Source organism: Antechinus flavipes, chromosome 1, assembly GCF_016432865.1.
Source record: "Antechinus flavipes isolate AdamAnt ecotype Samford, QLD, Australia chromosome 1, AdamAnt_v2, whole genome shotgun sequence".
Taxonomy (NCBI): Eukaryota; Metazoa; Chordata; class Mammalia; order Dasyuromorphia; family Dasyuridae; genus Antechinus; species Antechinus flavipes.
This window is the reverse complement of record NC_067398.1, coordinates 583,754,989-583,777,646: the sequence shown is the minus strand read 5'-3', so window position 1 is coordinate 583,777,646 and position 22,658 is coordinate 583,754,989. Positions and strand designations below refer to the sequence as shown.

Here is a 22,658-nt window from a genome sequence, read left to right as displayed (position 1 = left end):
AAAACTGAGAAAGAAAACAAAATGCAAGCAAATAATATCAGAGAGAGTGAGAATGCTATGTTGTGTTCTACACTCTGTTCCCATGGTTCTCTCTCTGGGTGTAGATGGCTCTCTTCATCACTGAACAAGTGGAACTGTTTTGAATCATGTCAATGTTGAAGAGAGCCACATCCAGAATTGATCATTGTATAGTCTTGTTGCCGTGTATAGCGATCTCCTGATTTTGCTCATTTCACTTATCAGTTCATGTAGGTCTCTCCAGGCCTCTCTGAAATTATCCTGCTGCTCAATTCTTACAGAACAATAGTATTTGCACATATGGATCCTTTTCCCTCCTTTAAAATCTCTTTGGGATACAAGCCCAGTAGAAGCACTGCTGGATCAAAGGATATGCACAATTTGATAACTTTTTGAACGTAGTTATAAACTGTTCTCCAGAATGGCTGGATCCATGCATAGTTCCAATGACAATGTATCAGTGCCCCAGTTTTTCCATATCCTCTCCAACACTGGTCATTATTGTTTCCTGTCATTCTAGCCAATCTGACAGGTGTGTAATGGTATCTCAGAGTTCTCTTAAATTGCATTTCTCTGATTAATAGTGATTTGGAACACCTTTTCATGTGACTACAAATAGTTTCAATTTCTTCATCTGAAAATTGTCTGTTCATATTCTTTGACCATTTATCAATTGGAGAATGGCTTGAACTATTATAAATTTGAGTCAATTCTCTATATATTTTAGAATTTAGGTCTTTATCAGAACCTTTGGATGTAAAAATGTTTTTCCAGTTTTTTGCTTCCCTTCTAATCTTGTCTGCATTGGTTTTGTTTGTACAAAAACTTTTTAACTTAATATAATCAAAATTATCTATTTTATGATCAATAATGATCTCTAGTTCTTCTTTGGTCACAGATTCCTTCTTCCTCCACAAATCTGAGAGGTAAACTATCCTATGTTTTTCTAATTTGTTTATAATGTCATTCTTTATTGTCTAGATCAGGGGTCTTCAAACTGCAGCTGAGGGTCAGATGCGGCAGCTGAGGTCGATTATCCCCCTCACCCAGGGCTATGAAGTTTCTTTATTTAAAGGCCCACAAAACAAAGTTTTTGTTTTACTATAGTCCCGGCCCTCCGACAGTCTGAGGGACAGTGAACTGGCCCCCTATTTAAAAAGTTTGAGGACCCCTGGTCTAGATCATGAACTTATTTTGACTTGATGTTGGTATACAGTGTTAGGTGTGGGTCTATGCCTACTTTCTGCCATACTAGTTTCCAATTTTCCCAGCAGTTTTTGTCAAATAGTGAATTCTTATCCCAAAAGCTGGTGGACCACATAGTTTTAAATGATAACTTATATATATCTTCTTTATTTCTTAAGAACTCCCCCTTTTTTCATTTTTTGATACCAGTAATTTAGTTTTCTAGCTCCTTCTTTGTAATCAAATTAGTGCTTTATCTCTTTTATTATTTTTAATAAAAGTTCCTAGTTTTAGTAATTATTCTTTTTTTCTTTTTTTTTAATTTTCATTTTTATTAATTTCTGTCTTGATTTTCAGGATTTCTAGTTTGGTGTTCATCAGAATTTAATGTTTTCCTAGTTTTCTTTTTTAATTTGTATTTCTCTCTCTCTCTCTCTCTCTCTCTCTCATTCTCTCACTTTGTCATATAAAAGTATTTAGAGGTAGTCCCATAAAGAGAGCATTAATTATATTCTTCAGATTTTGGGATAAATGTTGTTTTTGTCATTATTTTGCATGAAATTATGTGTAATTTCTATAATTATTATACAAATTTTTTTAGGATTATTATTTGATTCATAATGTTTACTCCCCCTCCCCCCCCAGTGAACATTTATTGAAAGTAATCTTTATTGCACAGCAAAATGTAGTTTTCCATTTATTTCTTTTAAGTAAGTTTATTTTTGCTTTTCCTTTATCTGAGATCTTATTTATGAGTCTCATTTTATTTGTAGTTCAGCTAAGTCAGGATAGATTTTGCTGCAACCCCTTATTTTAACTGTGAATCCTTATTTCAGATAGGCTTCTTATAACAGCATATTGTTGGATAGCACAATATTATTATGCTTTGTTCTTGAATTCTGGTGACTTTATCAAACCTTTTACCTTCAGTTAAAGATTAATAATTGTACATTTCCTTTATGCTGTTTTCTTATATCTTTCCCTTTCTTTTATTCATGCTTTCTCACAGGTTTTTTACTTTTTTTTTTCTTTCTTTTTTAAATCCTTTGTTAATTGCCTCTGAGAATTTTTTTGTTTTGTTTTTAACTACTTCTCTAAATCTATCCTTCCTCTTATGGACTTTCTCCTTTTACTGTGCATTCCTATTTCTCTATTGAGTTGTGTTTCTTTACCAAATTCTACTCTCTTTTTTTGGTGCAAATAAAAGTGAATCCCTTCCTCTATCCCTCAGAACCTTTTTTGTTTCTATAGACTTAAACTTGCGTACAGATGCTTATTTTCAAGATTTTCATTCATTATTTAGAAGACTTGTGGACCTTTTTCTTTTCTGATGAACTGGATCAGAGATTCAGTCTTATCCTTGTTTAACAGTTCTTGCCTTGGTTACTTCGTTGAATTTGTGATCTTGTGATGAAAAATGACCCACTGTGCTTTCTTCTTTGATTTATGATTGCTGTTTGTATGATATTCTTCTAAGTTGTGGGGTCAGAGTAGAAGAGCTGGCTTCCAGATCTCTTCCTATTCTGCCATTCCTATTTTGTCTATACACTTTTTAAAGTAGTTGAAATATTACTGAAGAACATCTTTTAAAATATTATTATTTTACACATTCATCTTATTTTCACATAAATTTCATAAGATAAATGCCAATTCAGCCCCTGTGGAATTTTCTAAGCCTTAATTTTGTTGTTGTTGCAGTTCTTGTTTGACTATATGGTGTCTTCATTCCTTAGGTTGAATGATTAGAGAATTGGGAACTTTAGCTTGGGGAAGAGAAGACTTCTTGTGGTGATGATGGAGGGGAGCAATTTGATAGCCATTTTCAAGCACTTAGAAGAAAGTCTTATGGAAGAAGGATGAAATTTGTCCTGCAGGCTGTCCCTTTACCCTCCTTATTAATTTTTTTTAAGCCAAACTTTTTAAAAGCTGTACACAAATGAACTTGGGAAGTAGAGGGTTTCCTTTATCAGAAGTCTTCAAGCAAATGCTAGATGGCTACTTGTTTTGAGTGTTTTGTAGAGGGTATTCTTTGAGGTAAGAATTGAACTAGAAGGTCCCTGAGTTTCCTTGAAATGATGAAATTAATGATTCAGGAATGCATTGTGCATGACACTTTCTAAAAGTTATTATTATTATTATTTCCATTATATATTTTCAATTCTTAAACTTTCCTCAATGTACTTTATGATTCAGCAATATCTTCCTTTTTGCTACTTTCCCCTTGCACATGCTACTCTATCTCCTAAAATTCCATGTCTTTATCATGGCCATCTCTGTGTCTGGAATATTTTCCCTCCTCATCCCTTCATCACTTGCTTCCTTGATTTTAAGATTCCTTCTGAAATTATCTTTCATTTATATATTCATCTACTGTGTAAATATTTTGTATGGACATAGTTGTTTGTATGTTGTCTCCCACTTTGGTGTGCGACCTTATTATTAGTAGAAATTGTGTTTTTACCTTGTATCCCTAGAACTTAACACAGTTCCTGGAACTTAGTATGCAATTAATAAATACTCTTTGACTATTGTAAACTTTATGTCTCTGTTCACTCTGAACGTATCTTTCTCAATGAAAATACAAATTCAGTTTGATCAGAGCAGTGCTGAGAGGGTGCATGTCTGAAATATATGCCTTTTCTCCCCCTTTACTCTTGTTCTTTTGCCCTTATCATCTTGTCATCTAGCTGGCCCTAAGAAGACTTTTTGCCTATTGGGCTGTCAGGTCACTTTTCCCAGTTTCCCTGGGAGTGGCAATTTCTTTCCTAATTTCTTCTGGAATGCCTAATTTTATTGATGTTGCTTGCTCTCTCCCTGTTTGCCATATGATGAGTTTTGAAGAAGACAGGAGGTGGGTGTAAAAAGGTCTAAAAAGATATCATCTTCATAAGGGATTGATGCCCATTGAACAAGGGCAACTTGTCCGTGACTAAGAGAGAAAACCAACTCTGTGCCAGAGTTCACAATCAGTGAGCCGGGTGTAGTGGCTTTATTGATTCCAAATGTCCAGAACCAGACAGATGTGAAAGCCAATATATTAAGAAAAAAGTCAGTATTTTACTGTAATTAGGATCAAACAAGAGTCTGAAATGCTGGGTCAGCATAGCAAATGGGTATCACCAAGTCTTAAGAGTAATCAAAGTAGGTAAAATCCAGAATTTAGGAATTCTAGTTATGTCAATCTAATTGATCAGGACATGGAAGCAAGGCTTTTTGTAAGGAATTGATCCCTTGTTGGGTTTATTGTAGATAGTATTCCTAATTTGGACAGTATTTAGGTTAGATAGTATTAATGATAATAATAATAGCAGCTAATATTTATGTAATGCTTATTATATTCTAGGCATCATGGTAAGCCCTTTACAGCTACCTTATTTGATCCTCACAACAATCCTGGGAAGTAGGTGCTATTATCCCCAATTTACAAATGAGGAAACTAAGTCAAACAGTGGTTTAAGTGACTTTCCCAAAGTCCCACAGCTAGAAAGTATTTGAGACTAGATTTCAACACATCATCTGACTCCAGACTCAGTTTCTGTCCACTTTTGTCACAAATGCCCTAGATGATCTGTGAGGCCTTTTTCGATATATAAAATTTTATGTGACTTGGCCTCTTTATATTTTAATGGCAAGTCCTAGGTTCATGCGCTCTCCCTCTCTCCCCTTCTCTTTCCCTCTTCCTCTCCTTCTCTCTTCCTCTCTTTCCCTCTTTATCTGAAGTAATTGTAGAGAATCTATGGTTGTAGATATATTCTATTTCTGTTTGAAACTGAAGCAAAAGAATTGGTTTTAGAGCAGTTGCTTATAGATAGACTCATACAGGTGACTGTGTATATAACAAGTTAATATTGAATTTTATTGTTCTGTGTGTTAAAAGTACAACCTTAAGTATAGTGAAGGGAAAACTATTTCTAAGTTGTCATCTTGGCTCTTGGAACTGCACAAACTACTTGCTGATTTTTATTTACTTTCATGTTGTCACATCATATTTTGTTGCTTCTTCCTTCAGATTATCAGATGGATTTGTTGACTCTCTATTTTTCTCAGCAAATCCTTAGTTCAAGCTTTGCATGTTTATCAGATAAACTACTGTTTTCTTTCTTGTTAACTTCTCTTTTTTTTTTTTTTCAGTGTTAACATTATATTTTATTTTTGGACATCTTGTCTTCTAAGCAATTCCTATATCTTCAACTACTATTTCTATTGATACCTTCTTAATCTATATTATCACTTTTTTTAAAATAAAATAACTTTTTATTGATAGAACCCATGCCAGGATAATTTTTTACAGCACTATCCCTTGCATTCACTTCTGTTACGATTTTTCCCCTCCCTTCCTCCACCCCCTCCCCCAGATGGCAAGCAGTCCTTTACATGTTGAATAGGTTACAGTATATCCTAGATACAATATAGGTGTGCAGAACCGAACAGTTTTCTTGTTGCACAGGGAGAATTGATTTCAGAAGGTATAAATAACCCGGGAAGAAAAACAAAAATGCAAGCAGTTTATATTCATTGTTAACTTCTCTTTAGATGGAGCTACTTTGGATATAATGAATAAAAAAATTTAAGTACTTATGTGCTACATTAAATCATTCTATAATTAATACCTCTGTTGTGTTCTTGCTGGAATGACCATTTAAGCTCTGGTAGGGTGGTTCATAGTAGCTCTCTGAGCAGAAAAATCAAAATATCAAATACAAAAAACTAATAGGTCCTCCTCTACCAAATTCTCTGCTTATCTTTCTTTGTATTGCATATGTTTTCCATTTGAATTACACAAACATCATCATTATCCTGTGTACATTCCCTGTGTACAAATTTACAAGTTTTTGCCTCACCATCTCATTTTGGTTTAACCAGTACTTATTAAACCCTTTTTATATACTTAACATTATATTAGGTTTTAGGTAGGGACAGAAGAAACTTAAAATGTGGTGTCTGCAAGGAGATTATAATCTTGTTGAAGAGAGAAGTCATACAAACATAAAATATTTAGTCACTTACTTTTATGTAAATAATATATTAGTCAAGTGCTCTAGGAGAGTCAGCTCTACATAGGTGCTGTGTTTTGCCTTGAGAGCTATGACTTGACCTCAAGAATGTGTGATTAACTAGTTGGAATATGGGACGGTAGAAGAAATTCTATCACTTCTTGGGTGACCACTCATCAGACTTGTCTCCATCACAATCCAGATAGTCTTATCATCCAGGATTGTCTCACCCTTTCTGCTTCCCGTATAGACTCTTAGTCTTCCCCCTTCCCCGTTTTGCCCCTGAAGTTTCTCTTCAGGACAGTTATAACTTAATATTTATTTAGATACCCACCAATAGCAACAGCTTTGTATGTCCCATTGGGAAAATGCTTCTTTTGTATAACCAATTTTGGTCCCCCAAGTAATTTCATGGCTGCAGTAGGTGCCCCTCTTAAGGCAGACTTTGACACCAGAGCAGTGATTTGTGAGTAAGAGCTCTCTTTCACTCTCTTTTCATTTTGAGTGGGACAGAATGAGTCATGCTGTCTGAGCAGAGATGAATAGTTTAGGGCAGGGGTCCTCAAACTTTTAAAATAGGGGGCCAGTTCACTGTCCCTCAGACTATTGGAGGGCTGGACTATAGTAAAAACAAAAACTTTGATTTGTGGGCCTTTAAATAAAGAAACTTCATAGCCCTGGGTGAGGGGGATAAATGCCCTCAGCTGCTGCATCTGGCCACGGGTCGTAGTTTGAGGACCCTGGCAGGGTCTATATATAGATCTTATTAAATTACTTCTCATTACACAATGACCTATCTTGTGAACTCCATTTTTGTCAAGGACATCAATAACCTTTAACTCACTCAGGTTGTTATCTTTGGTGCAATCTTGTTTTTATTCTTAACCATTTACTCTCCCTTGCTCTCATTGAATATATATCATATTGTTTCTCTTTCCATAATTCTTATATTTGATTTCTTTCGATCCCATAATTACAATCCTACTTCAGGCCCTTATCACTTCTTGCCTGAACTATTGAAATAGCCTCCTCTTCCCCTCTAGTCTGTCCTAGAATGATAATTCTAAGTGATATTCCTAAAGTATAGGAATTAGGAACTTTTAAAAACTCCAACTCTAGGAACAAAAATTATTTAATCTTTATTTCATCATTTTAAAATTTCATTGTTTGGGGATAGCTACATGGTACAGTGGAGAGTGCCAGCCCTGAAGTCAGAAGGACCTGAATTCAAATGTGATCTTAAACACTTAATACTTCCTAGCTGTGTGGCCCTGGGCAAATCACTTAACCCAAATACTCCAGCAAAAATAAATAAATTAATGAAAATCAATGTCTGATGTTTGTAATATACATAATTATCAACATAGGAGAACATGTCTATAGCTTTTAAATAAGTAAATATTCACATGTGTGTGACTTTTGGGAAGAAATGGCATTTAAGTGGAGGTTAATAGGAATTCAGTAATTGATGGGGGAAAGCAAATTCATTCTAAGAATAAGGAAAGGCATGAACCATGATATAGAAAACCGGTTATATTCTGGTGATAACATAGAGTATGGTTCCGCTAACATATAGAATATATATGGGAAGAAGTATAAATCATATTTGAAAAGATTCCATAATGAAATAGCATCAGTGGAAAAATTCAGGCCTACTGATACACACTCCTGAAATGCAATTTGGTGATATTTATCCAGATTTTGACTCCCAACAACAGAATCCAGGATTAAGACACTACTCTAAAAATAAAAGAGAGGTAGAGTCACAGATAATCCTAGAAAACTTCTAAATTTAACTTTAAGTATTAAAAATTGTTTTTGATTTTTGATGGAGATGCACTGGCTCCAGCAGAGAGGTTTTATAACCCACAGGAAGGGCAGTGTTCAGTAGGAGCAGCTCCACTATCTTTAGATGATCGCCAGGTGGTGTGGAGAGACCCAGAAAGTGGTGAATGGAGGGGACCAAATAGGTTAATTGCTTGGGGAGAAGGGTTTGCTTGTATTTCAACAGATCCATCCAACAGATGGAGAAGGAACTGATGGGTGCCAATGAGCCTGTCTTCCTTGTTCATTGGAGAGGGATGGAGGTGGGGAAGACCCTCAAGGCATCGAGTGGTTCCATTGCTGACTGTGCCCACCACTGAAGGAGCCTGGCAGTTAATCTTTTGTGTACACATGAACATCAAAAATAATTCTCAATAAGACTGATGCAGGACTTCAAAACCTGCAGGAATCATTGGATTCCCTGAGACATAGGATTGATGCAGTACTTTAAAACCTGCAGGAATCATTGAATTCCCTGACACATGAAATGATGGACAGTTGATTGCTTTTGGACTATTTCTTGGCTGCTGAAGGAGATATTTGTATGGTTGTGAATTGAGTTATTTTTTACACCTTCCTTCTGGGACTCATGGAAATCTTTATAAGTATTTTGTTTATTCATATGTTTGTTATGTTACTACTTGCTTATGTGATATTACAACTTGCCTGTATGATTCCTCACATGGTAATGGATTTAACCACTGGTATATGCTTGTTTCAATTAAAACAAAAGAAAGGGTGAGATATAGAGGGTCACATCTGTAAGTAATGTTTTATAAATATTCATGGAGTCCTTAGGTGAATCTTGGTATAGATGGATAGCCAGATAGTTTATAACTGTTAAAAAGGACATCAGGCTTAAAAGTGATCAAGAAGGCCTGAGAGAAACAATAGTAAACTCCTTCATTCAGTCCAGGACTGCATAAAAAGATAGTCAGAAGGCTGTGGGCACTAGAAAAGTAGTTTTCCTTGAGAAATTGGCCCGAACACAGTTGGAAACAAGCTGGAAACTTGCTAGTTCTTTCAGGAGAGGCATTCCGTAAATATCCGAAAACCTTCATTATTCTGCTTTCAGGTAGGCTGAGATGAATGGTATACTTGGTTGGAGAAGTTTGTTGGGAGTGTTCAGAAATGTCCATTTCTCTGAATATGAATTGAGAAGCCAAAAGATATTTGACTGGGACATCTCTGGGAACCAAAATGCTATAGCACTCTGACCTGAAGTGCTTCAGACATGAAGATTGCAGTACCAGAATAAAAGAGTTCAGGTATTAAAAAATAAGACACAACTAGGATTGCATAAGACTTGGTAGTAAATTCTATTGAGTAGGAAAAAAAATCTTGCATATTATATCCTAAAAGGCAAAAGAGAAAAGCTTACAAACAAGAGTATCCTGTAAAACTGAGTGAGTGTAATCTTTCAGGGAAATAATAGTGGAATAGCAGACTTTCAGGTATCCTTGATAGAGCTAGATAGAATCTTTGAAACACAAACACATCAGGAGAAATAAAGAAAAATAAAGGAAATGGCTAAACAACGTAGAGTGCTTATATACATATTAGATAATAGCTTTTTATTTTCAAAATACGGGTAGAGATTTTTTTCAACATTCATTCTTGCAAACTCTCGCGTTCAAATTTTTCTCCCTCCTTTCTTTCCTCTTCCTCCCCTAGACACTAAGAAATCCAATATACATTAAATATGTATAATTCTTCTATATACATTTCAACATTTATCATACTGCAAAAGAAAAATCAGATCAAAAAGGGAAAAATAAGAAAAACAAGCAAATAACAACAAAAAGTTGAAAAAATTATGTTGTGATCCATATTCAATCCCCATGGTACTCTTGATGGATGCAGATGGCTCTCTCCATCAAAATCCATTGAAATTGGCTTGAATCACTTCATTGTTGAAAAGAGCCAATTCCATCAGAGTTGATTATCAAATAATCCTGTTGTTGCTGTGTACAGTATTCTCTTGGTTCTATTTACTTCACTTAGTATAAGTTCATGTAAGTCTCTACAGGTTTTGCTGAAATCATCCTGCTGATTGTTTCTTATAGAACAATACTATTTCATAACATTCATATACCATAACTTATTCAGCCATTCCTCAACTGCTGAGCATCCACTCAGTTTCCAATTCTTTGCCACTATAAAAAGGGCTATTACAAACAATTTTGTATATGTGGGTCCTTTCCCCCCTTTTTTATGATTTCTTTAGGCTACAAATCTAGTAGAGACAGTGCTGGATCAAAGGGTATAAAGTGCTCATATTTTAATGAAAGATATATCTTTTTAGAATTCTGATATTTTCAAGGGTCATAAAGAGAAGCACATAAGTTAAAGATAGGGTCTAGAGGTAGTTCTGTTTTGATGATCTTAATAGAAGAAAGGGTAGGAGAAAAGTACACTAAAGAAGAAATGAGAAGTTAAAATTTCCTATTCTTAATAATTGGATTGTGGAATATACAAACAGAGAGAAAAGAGTGGGGAGAAAAAGGAATCACATAAAACAGTATTTTTTTTTTTTCTGGATTTACATAATGTATCTTCTTTTTTTTTTTTTTAATTTTTTATTTAATAATTACATTAAATTGACACTCGTTTCTGTTCCGATTTTTTTTCCCCCTCCCTCCCTCCACCCCCTCCCCTAGATGGCAAGCAGTCCTTTATATGTTGGATATGTTGCAGTATATCCTAGATACAATATATGTTTGCAGAACCGAACAGTTCTCTTGTTGCGTAGGGAGAATTGGATTCAGAAGATATAAATAATCCGGGAAGAAAAACAAAAATGCAGATAGTTTACATTCGTTTCCCAGTGTTCTTTCTTTGGGTGTAGCTGCTTTTGTCCGTCATTTATCAATTGAAACTCAGGTCTCTTTGTCAAAGAAATCCACTTCCATCAAAATATGTCCTCATACAATATCGTTGTCGAAGTGTATAATGATCTCCTGGTTCTGCTCATTTCACTTAGCATCAGCTCATGTAAGTCTCGCCAGTCCTCTCTGTATTCATCCTGCTGGTCATTTCTTACAGAACAATAATATTCCATAACATTCATATACCACAATTTACCCAGCCATTCTCCAATTGATGGGCATCCATTCATTTTCCAGTTTCTAGCCACTACAAACAGGGCTGCTACAAACATTTTGGCACATACAGGTCCCTTTCCCTTCTTTAGTATTTCTTTGGGATATAAGCCCAATAGAAACACTGCTGGATCAAAGGGTATGCACAATTTGATAATTTTTTGGGCATAATTCCAGATTGCTCTCCAGAATGGTTGGATTCGTTCACAACTCCACCAACAATGCATTAGTGTCCCAGTTTTCCCGCATCCCCTCCAACATTCATCATTATTTTTTCCTGTCATCTTAGCCAATCTGACAGGTGTGTAGTGGTATCTCAGAGTTGTCTTAATTTGCATTTCTCTGATCAATAATGATTTGGAACAGTCTTTCATATGAGTGGTAATAGTTTCAATCTCATCCTCTGAAAATTGTCTGTTCATATCCTTTGACCATTTATCAATTGGAGAATGGCTTGATTTCTTATAAATTTGAGTCAGTTCTCTATATATTTTGGAAATGAGGCCTTTATCAGAACCTTTAACTGTGAAAATGTTTTCCCAGTTTGTTGCTTCCCTTCTAATCTTGTTTGCATTAGTTTTATTTGTACAAAGGCTTTTTAATTTGATGTAATCGAAATTTTCTATTCTGTGATCAGTAATGGTCTCTAGTTCATCTTTGGTCACAAATTTCTTTCTCCTCCACAAGTCTGAGAGATAAACTATTCTATGTTCCTCTAATTTATTTATAATCTCGTTCTTTATGCCTAGGTCATAGACCCATTTTGATCTTATCTTGGTATATGGTGTTAAGTGTGGGTCCATGCCTAATTTCTGCCATACTAATTTCCAATTATCCCAGCAGTTTTTATCAAATAATGAATTCTTTTCCCAGAAGTTAGGGGCTTTGGGTTTGTCAAACACTAGATTGCTATAATTGACTATTCTGTCTTGTGAGCCTAGCCTTTTCCACTGATCCACTGATCTATTTCTTAGCCAATACCAAATGGTTTTGGTGACTGCTGCTTTATAATATAATTTTAGATCAGGTACAGCTAGGCCACCTTCATTTGATTTTTTTTTTTCATTAATTCCTTGAGATTCTCGACTTTTTATTGTTCCATATGAATTTTGTTGTTATTTTTTCTAGATCAATAAAATATTTTCTTGGAAGTCTGATTGGTATAGCACTAAATAAATAGATTAGTTTAGGGAGTATTGTCATCTTTATTATGTTCGCTCGGCCGATCCAAGAGCACTTAATATTTTTCCAATTATTTAAGTCTGACTTTATTTGTGTGGAGACTTTTTTATAATTTTGCTCATATAATTCCTGACTTTCCTTTGGTAGATAGATTCCCAAATATTTTATGGTATCAACAGTTATTCTGAATGGAATTTCTCTTTGTATCTCTTGCTGTTGGGTTTTGTTGGTGATGTATAAAAATGCTGAGGATTTATGGGGATTTATTTTGTAGCCAGCTACTTTGCTAAAATTATGAATTATTTCCAATAGCTTTTTGGTAGAATCTCTGGGGTTCTCTAGGTATACCATCATATCATCTGCAAAGAGTGATAGTTTGGTTTCCTCATTGCCTACTCTAATTTCTTTTATATCTTTCTCGACTCTTATTGCCGAGGCTAGTGTTTCTAATACGATATTAAATAATAATGGTGATAGTGGGCAACCTTGCTTCACTCCAGATCTTACTGGGAAAGGTTCCAGTTTTTCCCCATTGCATATGATGCTTACTGATGGTTTTAAATATATGCTCCTGACTATTTTAAGAAAAAGTCCATTTATTCCTATGCTCTCAAGTGTTTTTATTAGGAATGGATGTTGGATTTTATCAAATGCTTTTTCTGCATCTATTGAGATGATCATGTGGTTTTTGTTTGTTTGGTTATTGATATAGTCAATTATGCTAATAGTTTTCCTAATATTGAACCAGCCCTGCATTCCTGGTATAAATCCTACTTGGTCATAGTGTATTATCCTGGTGACAATTTTCTGTAATCTTTTTGCTAATATTTTATTTAAGATTTTAGCATCAATATTCATTAGGGAGATTGGTCTATAATTTTCTTTCTCTGTTTTCAGCCTACCTGGTTTAGGTATCAGTACCATGTCTGTGTCATAAAAGGAGTTTGGTAGGACTCCTTCAATCCCTATTTTTTCAAATAGTTTATATAACATTGGAGTTAATTGTTCTTTAAATGTTTGGTAGAATTCACATGTAAATCCATCTGGTCCTGGGGATTTTTTCTTAGGGAGTTGATTGATAGTTTGTTCTATTTCTTTTTCTGAGATGCATAAAACAGTATTTTATGAACTATAAAAAAGGATTGAAAATACAAATATGTGAATGTACATGGAAATATAGAGATACTATATGTAGAGGACAGAACTTTGGAGAGAAGTATACTTGTAACAAGTATACTTAAAACAAGATGTTAACTCAGTGGAATTGATGATTGTTTTCTAGTTCACATATATACTTTGTACTTATCATGGTGATGTATGTTTCTCTAAGTTAATACATAATCAGTATGCTGTAATGATGTAATTATAATAAGGTATATAAGGGCTAAATTTACAAGTTCTCTAGGGTTACCTGTGGCTTCATCAGATTGCTTCTCAGTTGATTGATCATGTCTGAGTACTGAACTTCTAAAGATTCTTTATGGTTCTACATCGTCTTATATTAAGATGATATTAGAGAATTTGGCTTTTGAAGCTTTAACCCCCTAATGATTGGAAATCTATAGCAAGGACATGTTTAGAACCTGGACAAAACTTATTGTGACTTTCTGAATATAATGAACTCTGTAGAATACAAGCCCAATGAAATAGGCAACCTGTAGTTACTATATCAGTCACCTTTGATCAGCTAGCAGATTTAGGTCTTTATACAGACACTTTAGCACAGATTAATTACCCTATAGAAGCATATGAGAAAATTGCTGCTGCTACTATCAAAGCATGGGGCATCCTACCAGAAAGACAGGATAGAGAAGAAACCTTCACAAAAATAGTGCAAAGTCCAAATGAATACTTTACTGATTTTGTGGGACATCTGCAGACAGCTGTCATCCAAATTATTGGTGAAAATGCAGCAACAGGAATAATGATAAAACAACTTGCTAGAGAAAATGCTAATGAGGTTTGTAGAAAAATTATACTAGGACTACAGAAGGATGCTCCTTTAGAGGAGATCATAAGACACTGTGCCACAGTGGGCCCAAATACTTTTTATACTCAGGCTATGATGCAGACTTCTCAAGGTCTGAACATGGGAAAACAGGATCCCTTTTGTCAAGAGACTTCCAGAGAGACTCATCAATGTTTTCAATGTAGTAAAGCTCAAAGTTGGCAGAGAAGACAGGGTAGGAGAACAAGTCCCAAAGCCATGTGTTCAAAATGCAACAGAGGCTTCCATTGGGCATCAGATGTAGATTGACAAAGGGCTGCTGTTGAAGGCCTGCTTGTACTCTTGTTTGTTTCCATTCAATGCAAAGTTGATACTTTTGCCTGTTTCTATTCAATGGAAAACTGATACACCAGTGTGAGTAGAACAGTGGCCCTTAACAAATGAAAAAATTCAGACCTTATTAGATATAGTAGAAGAGCAACTTGATCAAGGACACTTACAACCTTCTCCAAGTCCTTGGTATTCCCTTGTATTTTTGTAAAAAAAAAAAGAAATCTGGAAAATGGAGGATGTTGACTGATTTAAGAAAAGTAAATGAACAGATGAAAACTATGGGAACTCTTCAGCCTGCACTTCCATATCCACTCAAACCTAATAAAGGCCTCTCTGGATTAAGGATTGTTTTTATTCTGTCCCTCTAGGGGACAGAAGGAAGATATGACAAGATTTGCCTTTTCAGTATTCAGTGTTAATTTAGCTGAGCCTTATAAAAGATATGAATGGACGGTTTTGCCACAGGGAATGAAAAATAGCCCTACTATGAGTCAAATACATGCTGCTGCTCTTACTCCAGTAAGAAAAGCATTTCCAAAAGTTATGTTGTTACATTACATGGTTGATATCTTGGGGTGTGCATCTGAGGAGCAAATGTTAGAAGCATGTCTACAAAAGACCATAGAAACACTAAGGAACTACAAATTGCATATGACTCCAGAAAAAATTCAAAGACATATTCTTTTTCAATATTTAGGATATGAACTATACCCTAAGGTGCTTACAGTACAAAAACATTCTTTAAGAACAGAGGAGTTGAATACCTTAAATGACTTTCAGAAATTGATAGGAGATATCCAATGGATGCATCCAGTGTTAGGCTTAACTTCCTATCAATTACAACCATTATATGACATTTTAAGGGGAGACACTGCTTTAAACTCACCAGGCCAGCTTACAAAAGAAGCTTGAGAGACTTTGAGAGAAGTTGAACTGGCATTATCCAATGTGGTTGAAAGTATTATTAAAAAACCCTTGGAAATATCCGTTTTTGCTACAAAAGAGGAACCCATAGCAGTCCTTAACAAAGGATTCTTCATCAAGGTAATCCTAGAGAACTTCTAAATTTAGCCCTTATATACCTTATTGTAATTACATCATTACAGCATACTGATTATGTATCAACTTAGAGAAGCATTACATCACCAAGTATGTATGTGAATTAGAGAACAATCATCTCATCAATTCCACTGAGTTAACACCTTGTTTCAAGTATACTTCTCCAAAGTTCCGCCCGCTACATCTCCCACTTTCTTTTGTTTTAAAACACAGGTGGTCATGCTCTCCCTGACTTCTCAGGAAAAGAGGTGAGAACACCAAAAAAAGGGGGGCGATAAATATCAGTTTTTGTTACAAGAGAAGCACCCACAGCAGTCCTTCATCAAGGACACAGTGTGATAGAGTGGGTGAACTTCCCAGCACAACCAGAACAAAGCCTTACTTCTTACCCAGTGCTTGTGGCTAGAATTCTATTAAAGGCCATTAAGCGAGCAGTACAATTATCTGGGCTAAGACCTGACAAGATATATACCTTTTATGCCAATGTACAAATTATTGTATGCTGTGAAACCATCCCAGAATGGCAAATTTTATTGGCCACAGTTCCAAATTTTACACATGGGTCTCCATTAAAGATAACCCAGCTATTACATAATTGGCAATGGATTTTTGAAGAAAAGATTTCTAAGATTCATCTTAAAGGACCAACTATCTTTACAGATGCTAAACATAACATTTGTGCTGTATACTCTCGTGACTTAACTATAAAGAGAATCGTCAGAACTCCTTTTCAGTCCACTCAGCAGAAAGAATTGTATGCAATCATGCTAGTTCTTACTATCCAGGAGATATAAATATAATATCTGCTTCAGCTTATTCAGTAGATATGGCACAAAGAATTGCTGCAGCCCAAATAAAATTTGTAGTTTCTTATATATATCAGCTCTTTTTTTTTTTTTAAAATAACTTTTTATTGATAAAACCCATGCCAGGGCAATTTTTTGCAGCATTATTCCAGCACTTCTGTTCCGATTTTTCCCCTCCCTCCTTCTACCCCCTCCCCCAGATGGCAAGCAGTCCTTTGCATGTTGAATAGATTATAGTATATCCTAGATACAATATATGTATGTAGAACCGAACAGTTTTCTTGTTGCACAGGGAGAATTGGATTCAGAAGGTATAAATAACCTGGGAAGAAAAACAAAAATGCAAGAAATTTATATTCATTTCCCAGTGTTCTTTCTTTGGGTGTAGCTGCTTCTGTCCATCCTTGATCAATTGAAACTGAATTAGCTCTCTTTAACAAAGAGATCCACTTCCATCAGAATACATCCTCAAACAGTATCGTTGTTGAGGTTCTATATCAGCTCTTTAAGGAACTTCAAGAGCAAGTGAGAAAGCCTCCAGATAAGATTTATATCTTGCATGTCCACTTTCATAGTGCACTTCCAGGTCCTATTTTTTAATGGAAATTCAAAGGCAGATAGCTTTCTAACCATGTTAGCCAGTACTCCTTTATTTCAGACTGCCCAAGAATCTCATTCTAAATATCATCAGGCTGCTCGAGCTTTACATCTGCAATTTGGAATAACAAAAGAGGAAGCTAGGAGCATAGTAAAAGGCTGTTCAGCTTGCCTTCCTTTCCACGTTCCTTTGCTCCTTCCAGGGAAGAACTCTTGTGGTTTGAGACCCAGTGAAATTTGGCAAATGAATGTAACCCATTATAAATCTTTTGGTTGTCTTTTATCCATGTTGTAGTAGACAACTTTTCAGGATTTACTTTTGCAATACCAGCAGCAAAAGAGAAAGCCCGCATGGTCACTGAATTCCTTATATAAGCTTTTGCAATTATAGGTGTGACACAAGCAATAAAAACAAATAATGGACTTGCATATACTTCTAAACATTTTGCACACTTTTGTGCATGGTATAAGATTTTATACACCAATGGCATACCTTTCTTTCTTTCTTTTTTTTTTTTAATTTTATTATTATTTTTATTATAGCTTTTTTATTTATAAGTTATATGCATGGGTAATTTTACAGCATTGACAATCGCCAAACCTTTTGTTCCAATTTTTCCCCTCCTCCCCACCCCCACCCTAGATGGTAGGATGACCAGTTTGTGCTAAATATATTAAAATATAAATTAAATACAAAATAAGTTTACATGTCCAAACCATTATTTTGCTGTACAAAAAGAATCGGACTCTGAAATATTGTACAATTAGCCTGTGAAGGAAGTTAAAAAAAAATATTCAGGAAGGCAAAAATATAAGGATTGGGAATTCAATGTAATGGTTCTTAGTCATCTCCCAGAGTTCTTTCGCTGGGTGTAGCTGGTTCAGTTCGTTACTGCTCCCTTGGAACTGATTTGGTTTATCTCATTGCTGAAGATGGTCAGGTCCATCAGAATTGATCATCATATAGTATTGTTGTTGAAGTATATAATGATCTCCTGGTCCTGCTCATTTCACTCAGCATGAGTTTGTGTAAGTCTCTTCAGGCCTTTCTGAAATCATCCTGTTGGTCATTTCTTACCGAACAATAATATTCCATAATATTCATATACCACAATTTATTCAGCCTTTCTCCAATTGATGGGCAGAATCTACTCAGTGTCCAGTTTCTGGCCACTCCAAAGAGGGCTGCCACAAACATTCTTGCACATACGGCCCCTTTCCCTTCTTTAAGATCTCTTTGGGATAAGCCCAGTAGTAACACTGCTGGATCAAAGGGTATGCACAGTTTGATAATTTTGAGCGTAGTTCCAAATTGGCATACCTTTCAATCCTCAAGGACAGGCAGTAGTAGATAGGAGAAACAGAGACATCAAGACACTCCTCCAAAAACAAAAGAAAGGGGGGAGTCACAGGTAACCCTAGAGAACTTCTAAAACTATATGTAATTATTTCAAAGACCCTGAACAGAATTTCAGGGTAGTTAAATATTATAGATCACTGATGATTCCTGAATTAAAATAGAATGGAATATAATATTTCTCAACTATATTTGGTACCTTTACAAAAATTGACTCAGCTACAACATAAATGGACTAATATAGAAGCATGCTGATCCCTTTGTATAAAACTCAATTCTGTCTAGCTCATCTTTAGTTATGGACTTCTCTGGCCCCACAGCTAACCAAGAAAGCTCCCTAACACTACAAAACAGTAGTCTCCTAGATACTCTTTTCTGGAAGTAAGCTCACCAAGCCTCTCTATGTAATTAGATGGGTAGCAGGTTGGGAAATATTTGCACGTGGAAGATCAACTCTGAGTATCTTCTGAGAACTAGACCTTATTGAATAGTCGTCTTATTATACAGAGGAAAAAAAATTGTTTTGTGGAATTGCAAATAGATAAGTGTTTTAAACTTTATATTCAAACTAGAGCATAAAAATCACCAAACCAAACCTCTAAATTGTTATATACTAATTACATTGCTATCTTTGTAAAATATTAAATATTTTAATTTTTTAATATTGTAGTTAATATTGAATAGTTAATATTAAAATATTAAAACCATTAATGTCTTTCTCCATCATGACCCCTACTCAAAACAGGACTCAGTTTTCTTTCCCTTTCATCTCTATCTACTCCCTAGAGTAACATATAGGAGTTTTCTCAATAATAGATGATGGGGAGCAGGAACAACAGCTTCTGCATGAAATCTTCGTACTTTTTTTCAGGAGCACAGGAACACAGTAATCTGATGATGTCGATTTATTTTTTAAATTTTTTTAAAAAATAAAAACATACTGTTCTGCTTTTCCATTATGCCTTGTTGACTACAGAAAAGGAATATGATAGACAACAAAGGGGATAAAGAAAAATATAAGCTCGTTAAAAGCTATACTTAAGTTGGGAAAAGTTCCATTATGGTATCTTTTGTATATTAGATAATAGGTGAACAGGACACTTAAGGGTAATTTTACAATATGGTATTTATTATGCTTGCTTTTTTGTTGTTGTTGAGGCAATTGGGTTAAGTGATTTGCCAGGGTCACACAGCTAGGAAGTGTTAAGTGTCTGAGGCCAGATTTGTACTCAGGTCCTCCTGAGTACATAACCTAGCTGCCTCTTCTGCTTGCTTTAAAAAAAAAAAAAAAGCAAATTAGCCGTCTTTTTCATGGAAAAGTGTAGAATGAGAAAATTAAGATTAAGAGAACAGTAAAGGAAAAGCAAAGATTTGGGGATAATTTGTTCTCTCCCCCATCCCCCATATTCTTCATGATTAAAAGAAAAGTCAATATAAAGTTCTTTAATAAGAGTTTTTTTTCCTTTGGTATTGTAGTTAATATTATTTTCAACATAAAATATTAAATCATATTTTTATTTGTTTTCAGTTAATTGAAGATGAAATTGCAACTATTCTTAAATCCACCTTGAAAGGACTTGAATATTTGCACTTCATGAGAAAAATACATCGAGATATAAAGGCAGGAAACATTCTGCTCAATACAGAAGGGCATGCAAAATTAGCGGATTTTGGAGTAGCTGGACAATTAACAGTAAGTATAATAGGAACTTTGGAAAAATACATGTTTACACACACTTAATATTTTGTGTTGGGGCATCATATCTCTAGAAATGGTTGAAATAAAACATTTTATACAGACATTATGACAATAACCCATATTTCTATAACTTTTTGAAACATGAAATGTAAGTAGTTATTTTCATTTTACAAACAGACTGTGACTCAAAATGATTAAATAATTAAATCTTGGTCAAGCTGATAGTAAGTATCATAGCTGAATTTTAAACCCAGCTTTCTTGACTGCCAATTCAGTCTTCTTTTTACTATATCACTTGCCCCTTGCTTCATCTGAAAGAGATAAAGTAAGTCTTAGGAAGGACATGATAATTATTTTCAAATATTTAAAAGCTGCCATCTAGAGTTATTAGACTTAATTTTTGGAACACCATTAGGCAGTTTTATTGAAAAGTAGAAGATCTGTGGAGATAGTTTTCAGCTTAATTGAAAAATGATTAAAAAAAATAATTACAGCTCTTTCACCTAAAGTGCAGTAAATTTTTTGTCACTAAAAGTGTTCAGGGGGAGAGAGGCTCTCCTGACCTGTTTTTGTGGCTATTCTAGACATGATTTATGAATTGGATAGGAGATTAGATTAAATTCCCTCAAAATTCACTAACAACTAACTCTGTTAACTCTCTTATTTGCTTTGTTCTTTTTTCTTTCTTTTCCCCCTCATGTTAGTAAAGCTATACTTGGTAGATAGGACATTGTTGTCATTCAGTTGCTTAAATTCTCCAGAAAAGAGCCACATATGACTGTCATTTCCGTAACCTTTGTAATTGTTTTACTATAATCATTTAAAGTTATAATGTAGCAGAACTTCTTTTACAACAATTATATATGTGGAGAAGCCCACTTAAGGTTATCATTAGAAGATACAAAAAGAACTCTGGCTTCAGAGTCAGAATTGTTATTTGGATTTTGCTCTTACTGTTTGTTTGCCCTTGAGCAAATGACTTTACCTCTGTGGGTCTTGGTTTACTTATCTTATATCTACTTATATCTATTTTACTTATAAAATGAGGATTTGGAGGAGATGACCTCAAAAGTCTCCTTTGACTCCTAGTCTTATGTTCTGACATGGTTGTAAAGATCAGTACAATGAATGGTTAACTTCAGACATAAGTTATGGCAGTTAAATAAATGTGCTTGGCTATATATTATTGTGCTTATGCTGTTTAAATTCCGATCATTTTTATATAATGCTCTTATAGGATACAATGGCCAAACGCAATACTGTTATTGGAACTCCATTTTGGATGGCCCCTGAAGTAATACAAGAAATTGGCTATAATTGTGTGGCAGACATCTGGTCCCTTGGTATCACATCAATAGAAATGGCTGAAGGAAAGCCACCTTATGCTGATATACATCCAATGAGGGTAAGATGATTGCTTTCTTGGTAAAATGTTAATGTTATATGTTATAGTTTTGTAATTTGTTTCTAAATAAGTTTCTGAGAAGAAGGAATAAATTACTCTTAATTAGAAGTCTTCTTGGAGGAACAGCTACATAGCTTAGTAGATAAAGCACTGGTCCTGGAATAAGGAGGATCTGGGTTCAAATCTGGCCTCAGATACCTAACATTTATTAGCTGTGTGACCCTGTGCAAATTGCTTAATCCCAATTGCCTTATTGAAAAAAACCCCCCACAAAATCAAGAGAAATCTTTTCGGAAGAAAATAGAAACTACTTTAATAATAATATTGAAGGAAGTATTATTAGTGCCTTTCCTTGGCTATGTTCCTTCACCTCTCATCTGCCCTCCAATTTTAAGGATAGTCAAGGTTAATATGTTGGTTTAATGCTTTCTTGCCTAATTCTTTTATATCTCTCTTATGAAATTGCCACATGAATTAACATACTTCCCTCCTTTTACTTTTATACATTAAAAAAGTGGGGCTTTTCAGAGAATGATAGACATACAATTAAATCAAAATTTTATGGCTTAGTAAGGGACTTTAAAAGATCTTATGCCTAACTCTCTAAATTTTTTTTAATAGCTGAAGAAATTAAGATTGTGAAGTATTCAATATGACATAGCTATTGAGTGACAGTTTGGGGCCAAAATCTAGGTCTTTTGATTTTTCAGCTAAATATTACTTCTTTTACATCATGTGTCTGTCATTCCTTTGATAGATGAATATAAAGATGGAAAAATTATGGAGTCACAAGCATTCATTTTTATAGCCTGAATTTCTCTCATGTTTGTTATTTTAGTTTCCTTTGGTTTCTTAATACTAAAAGTGAATTATGGTAACTGCCATTGAACAGAGGACAAAAAAGTGCTGTGTATTTGGAAGTTTATTTCAAGTTGTAGTATTTTGCCAACCCTTTTGTGGAGCTTCCAGAGCAGTAGTATAGGAGTGCAGTTTCTTTTTTCTTCCCTAAAATTGAAACTTGAAAGGAAAGGACATTCTTACTATAAATAGCCTTTTTTTCAATAACTTTGCAAAATTTTTTTCTTCCTCTTTTCTTGTCTTTTATCTAATGTTTCTAAATTGGGATGACTGTTCTTACTTAGTATGTAGT

General features: G+C 34.7%; 1 protein-coding gene across 5 annotated transcripts in view; it reads left to right on the top strand.

Moving 5' to 3' along the window:
- The window catches only part of STK3 (serine/threonine kinase 3), a 539,323-nt gene that overhangs the window by 149,709 nt on the left and 366,956 nt on the right, over positions 1-22,658 (top strand). For all 5 annotated transcript variants that reach the window (XM_051970911.1, XM_051970912.1, XM_051970913.1 and 2 more), the window contains 2 exons: positions 19,933-20,097; positions 21,341-21,508. In XM_051970911.1, the coding sequence (XP_051826871.1) occupies positions 19,933-20,097; positions 21,341-21,508 (333 nt within the window). The remainder of the gene's footprint in view (positions 1-19,932; positions 20,098-21,340; positions 21,509-22,658) is intronic.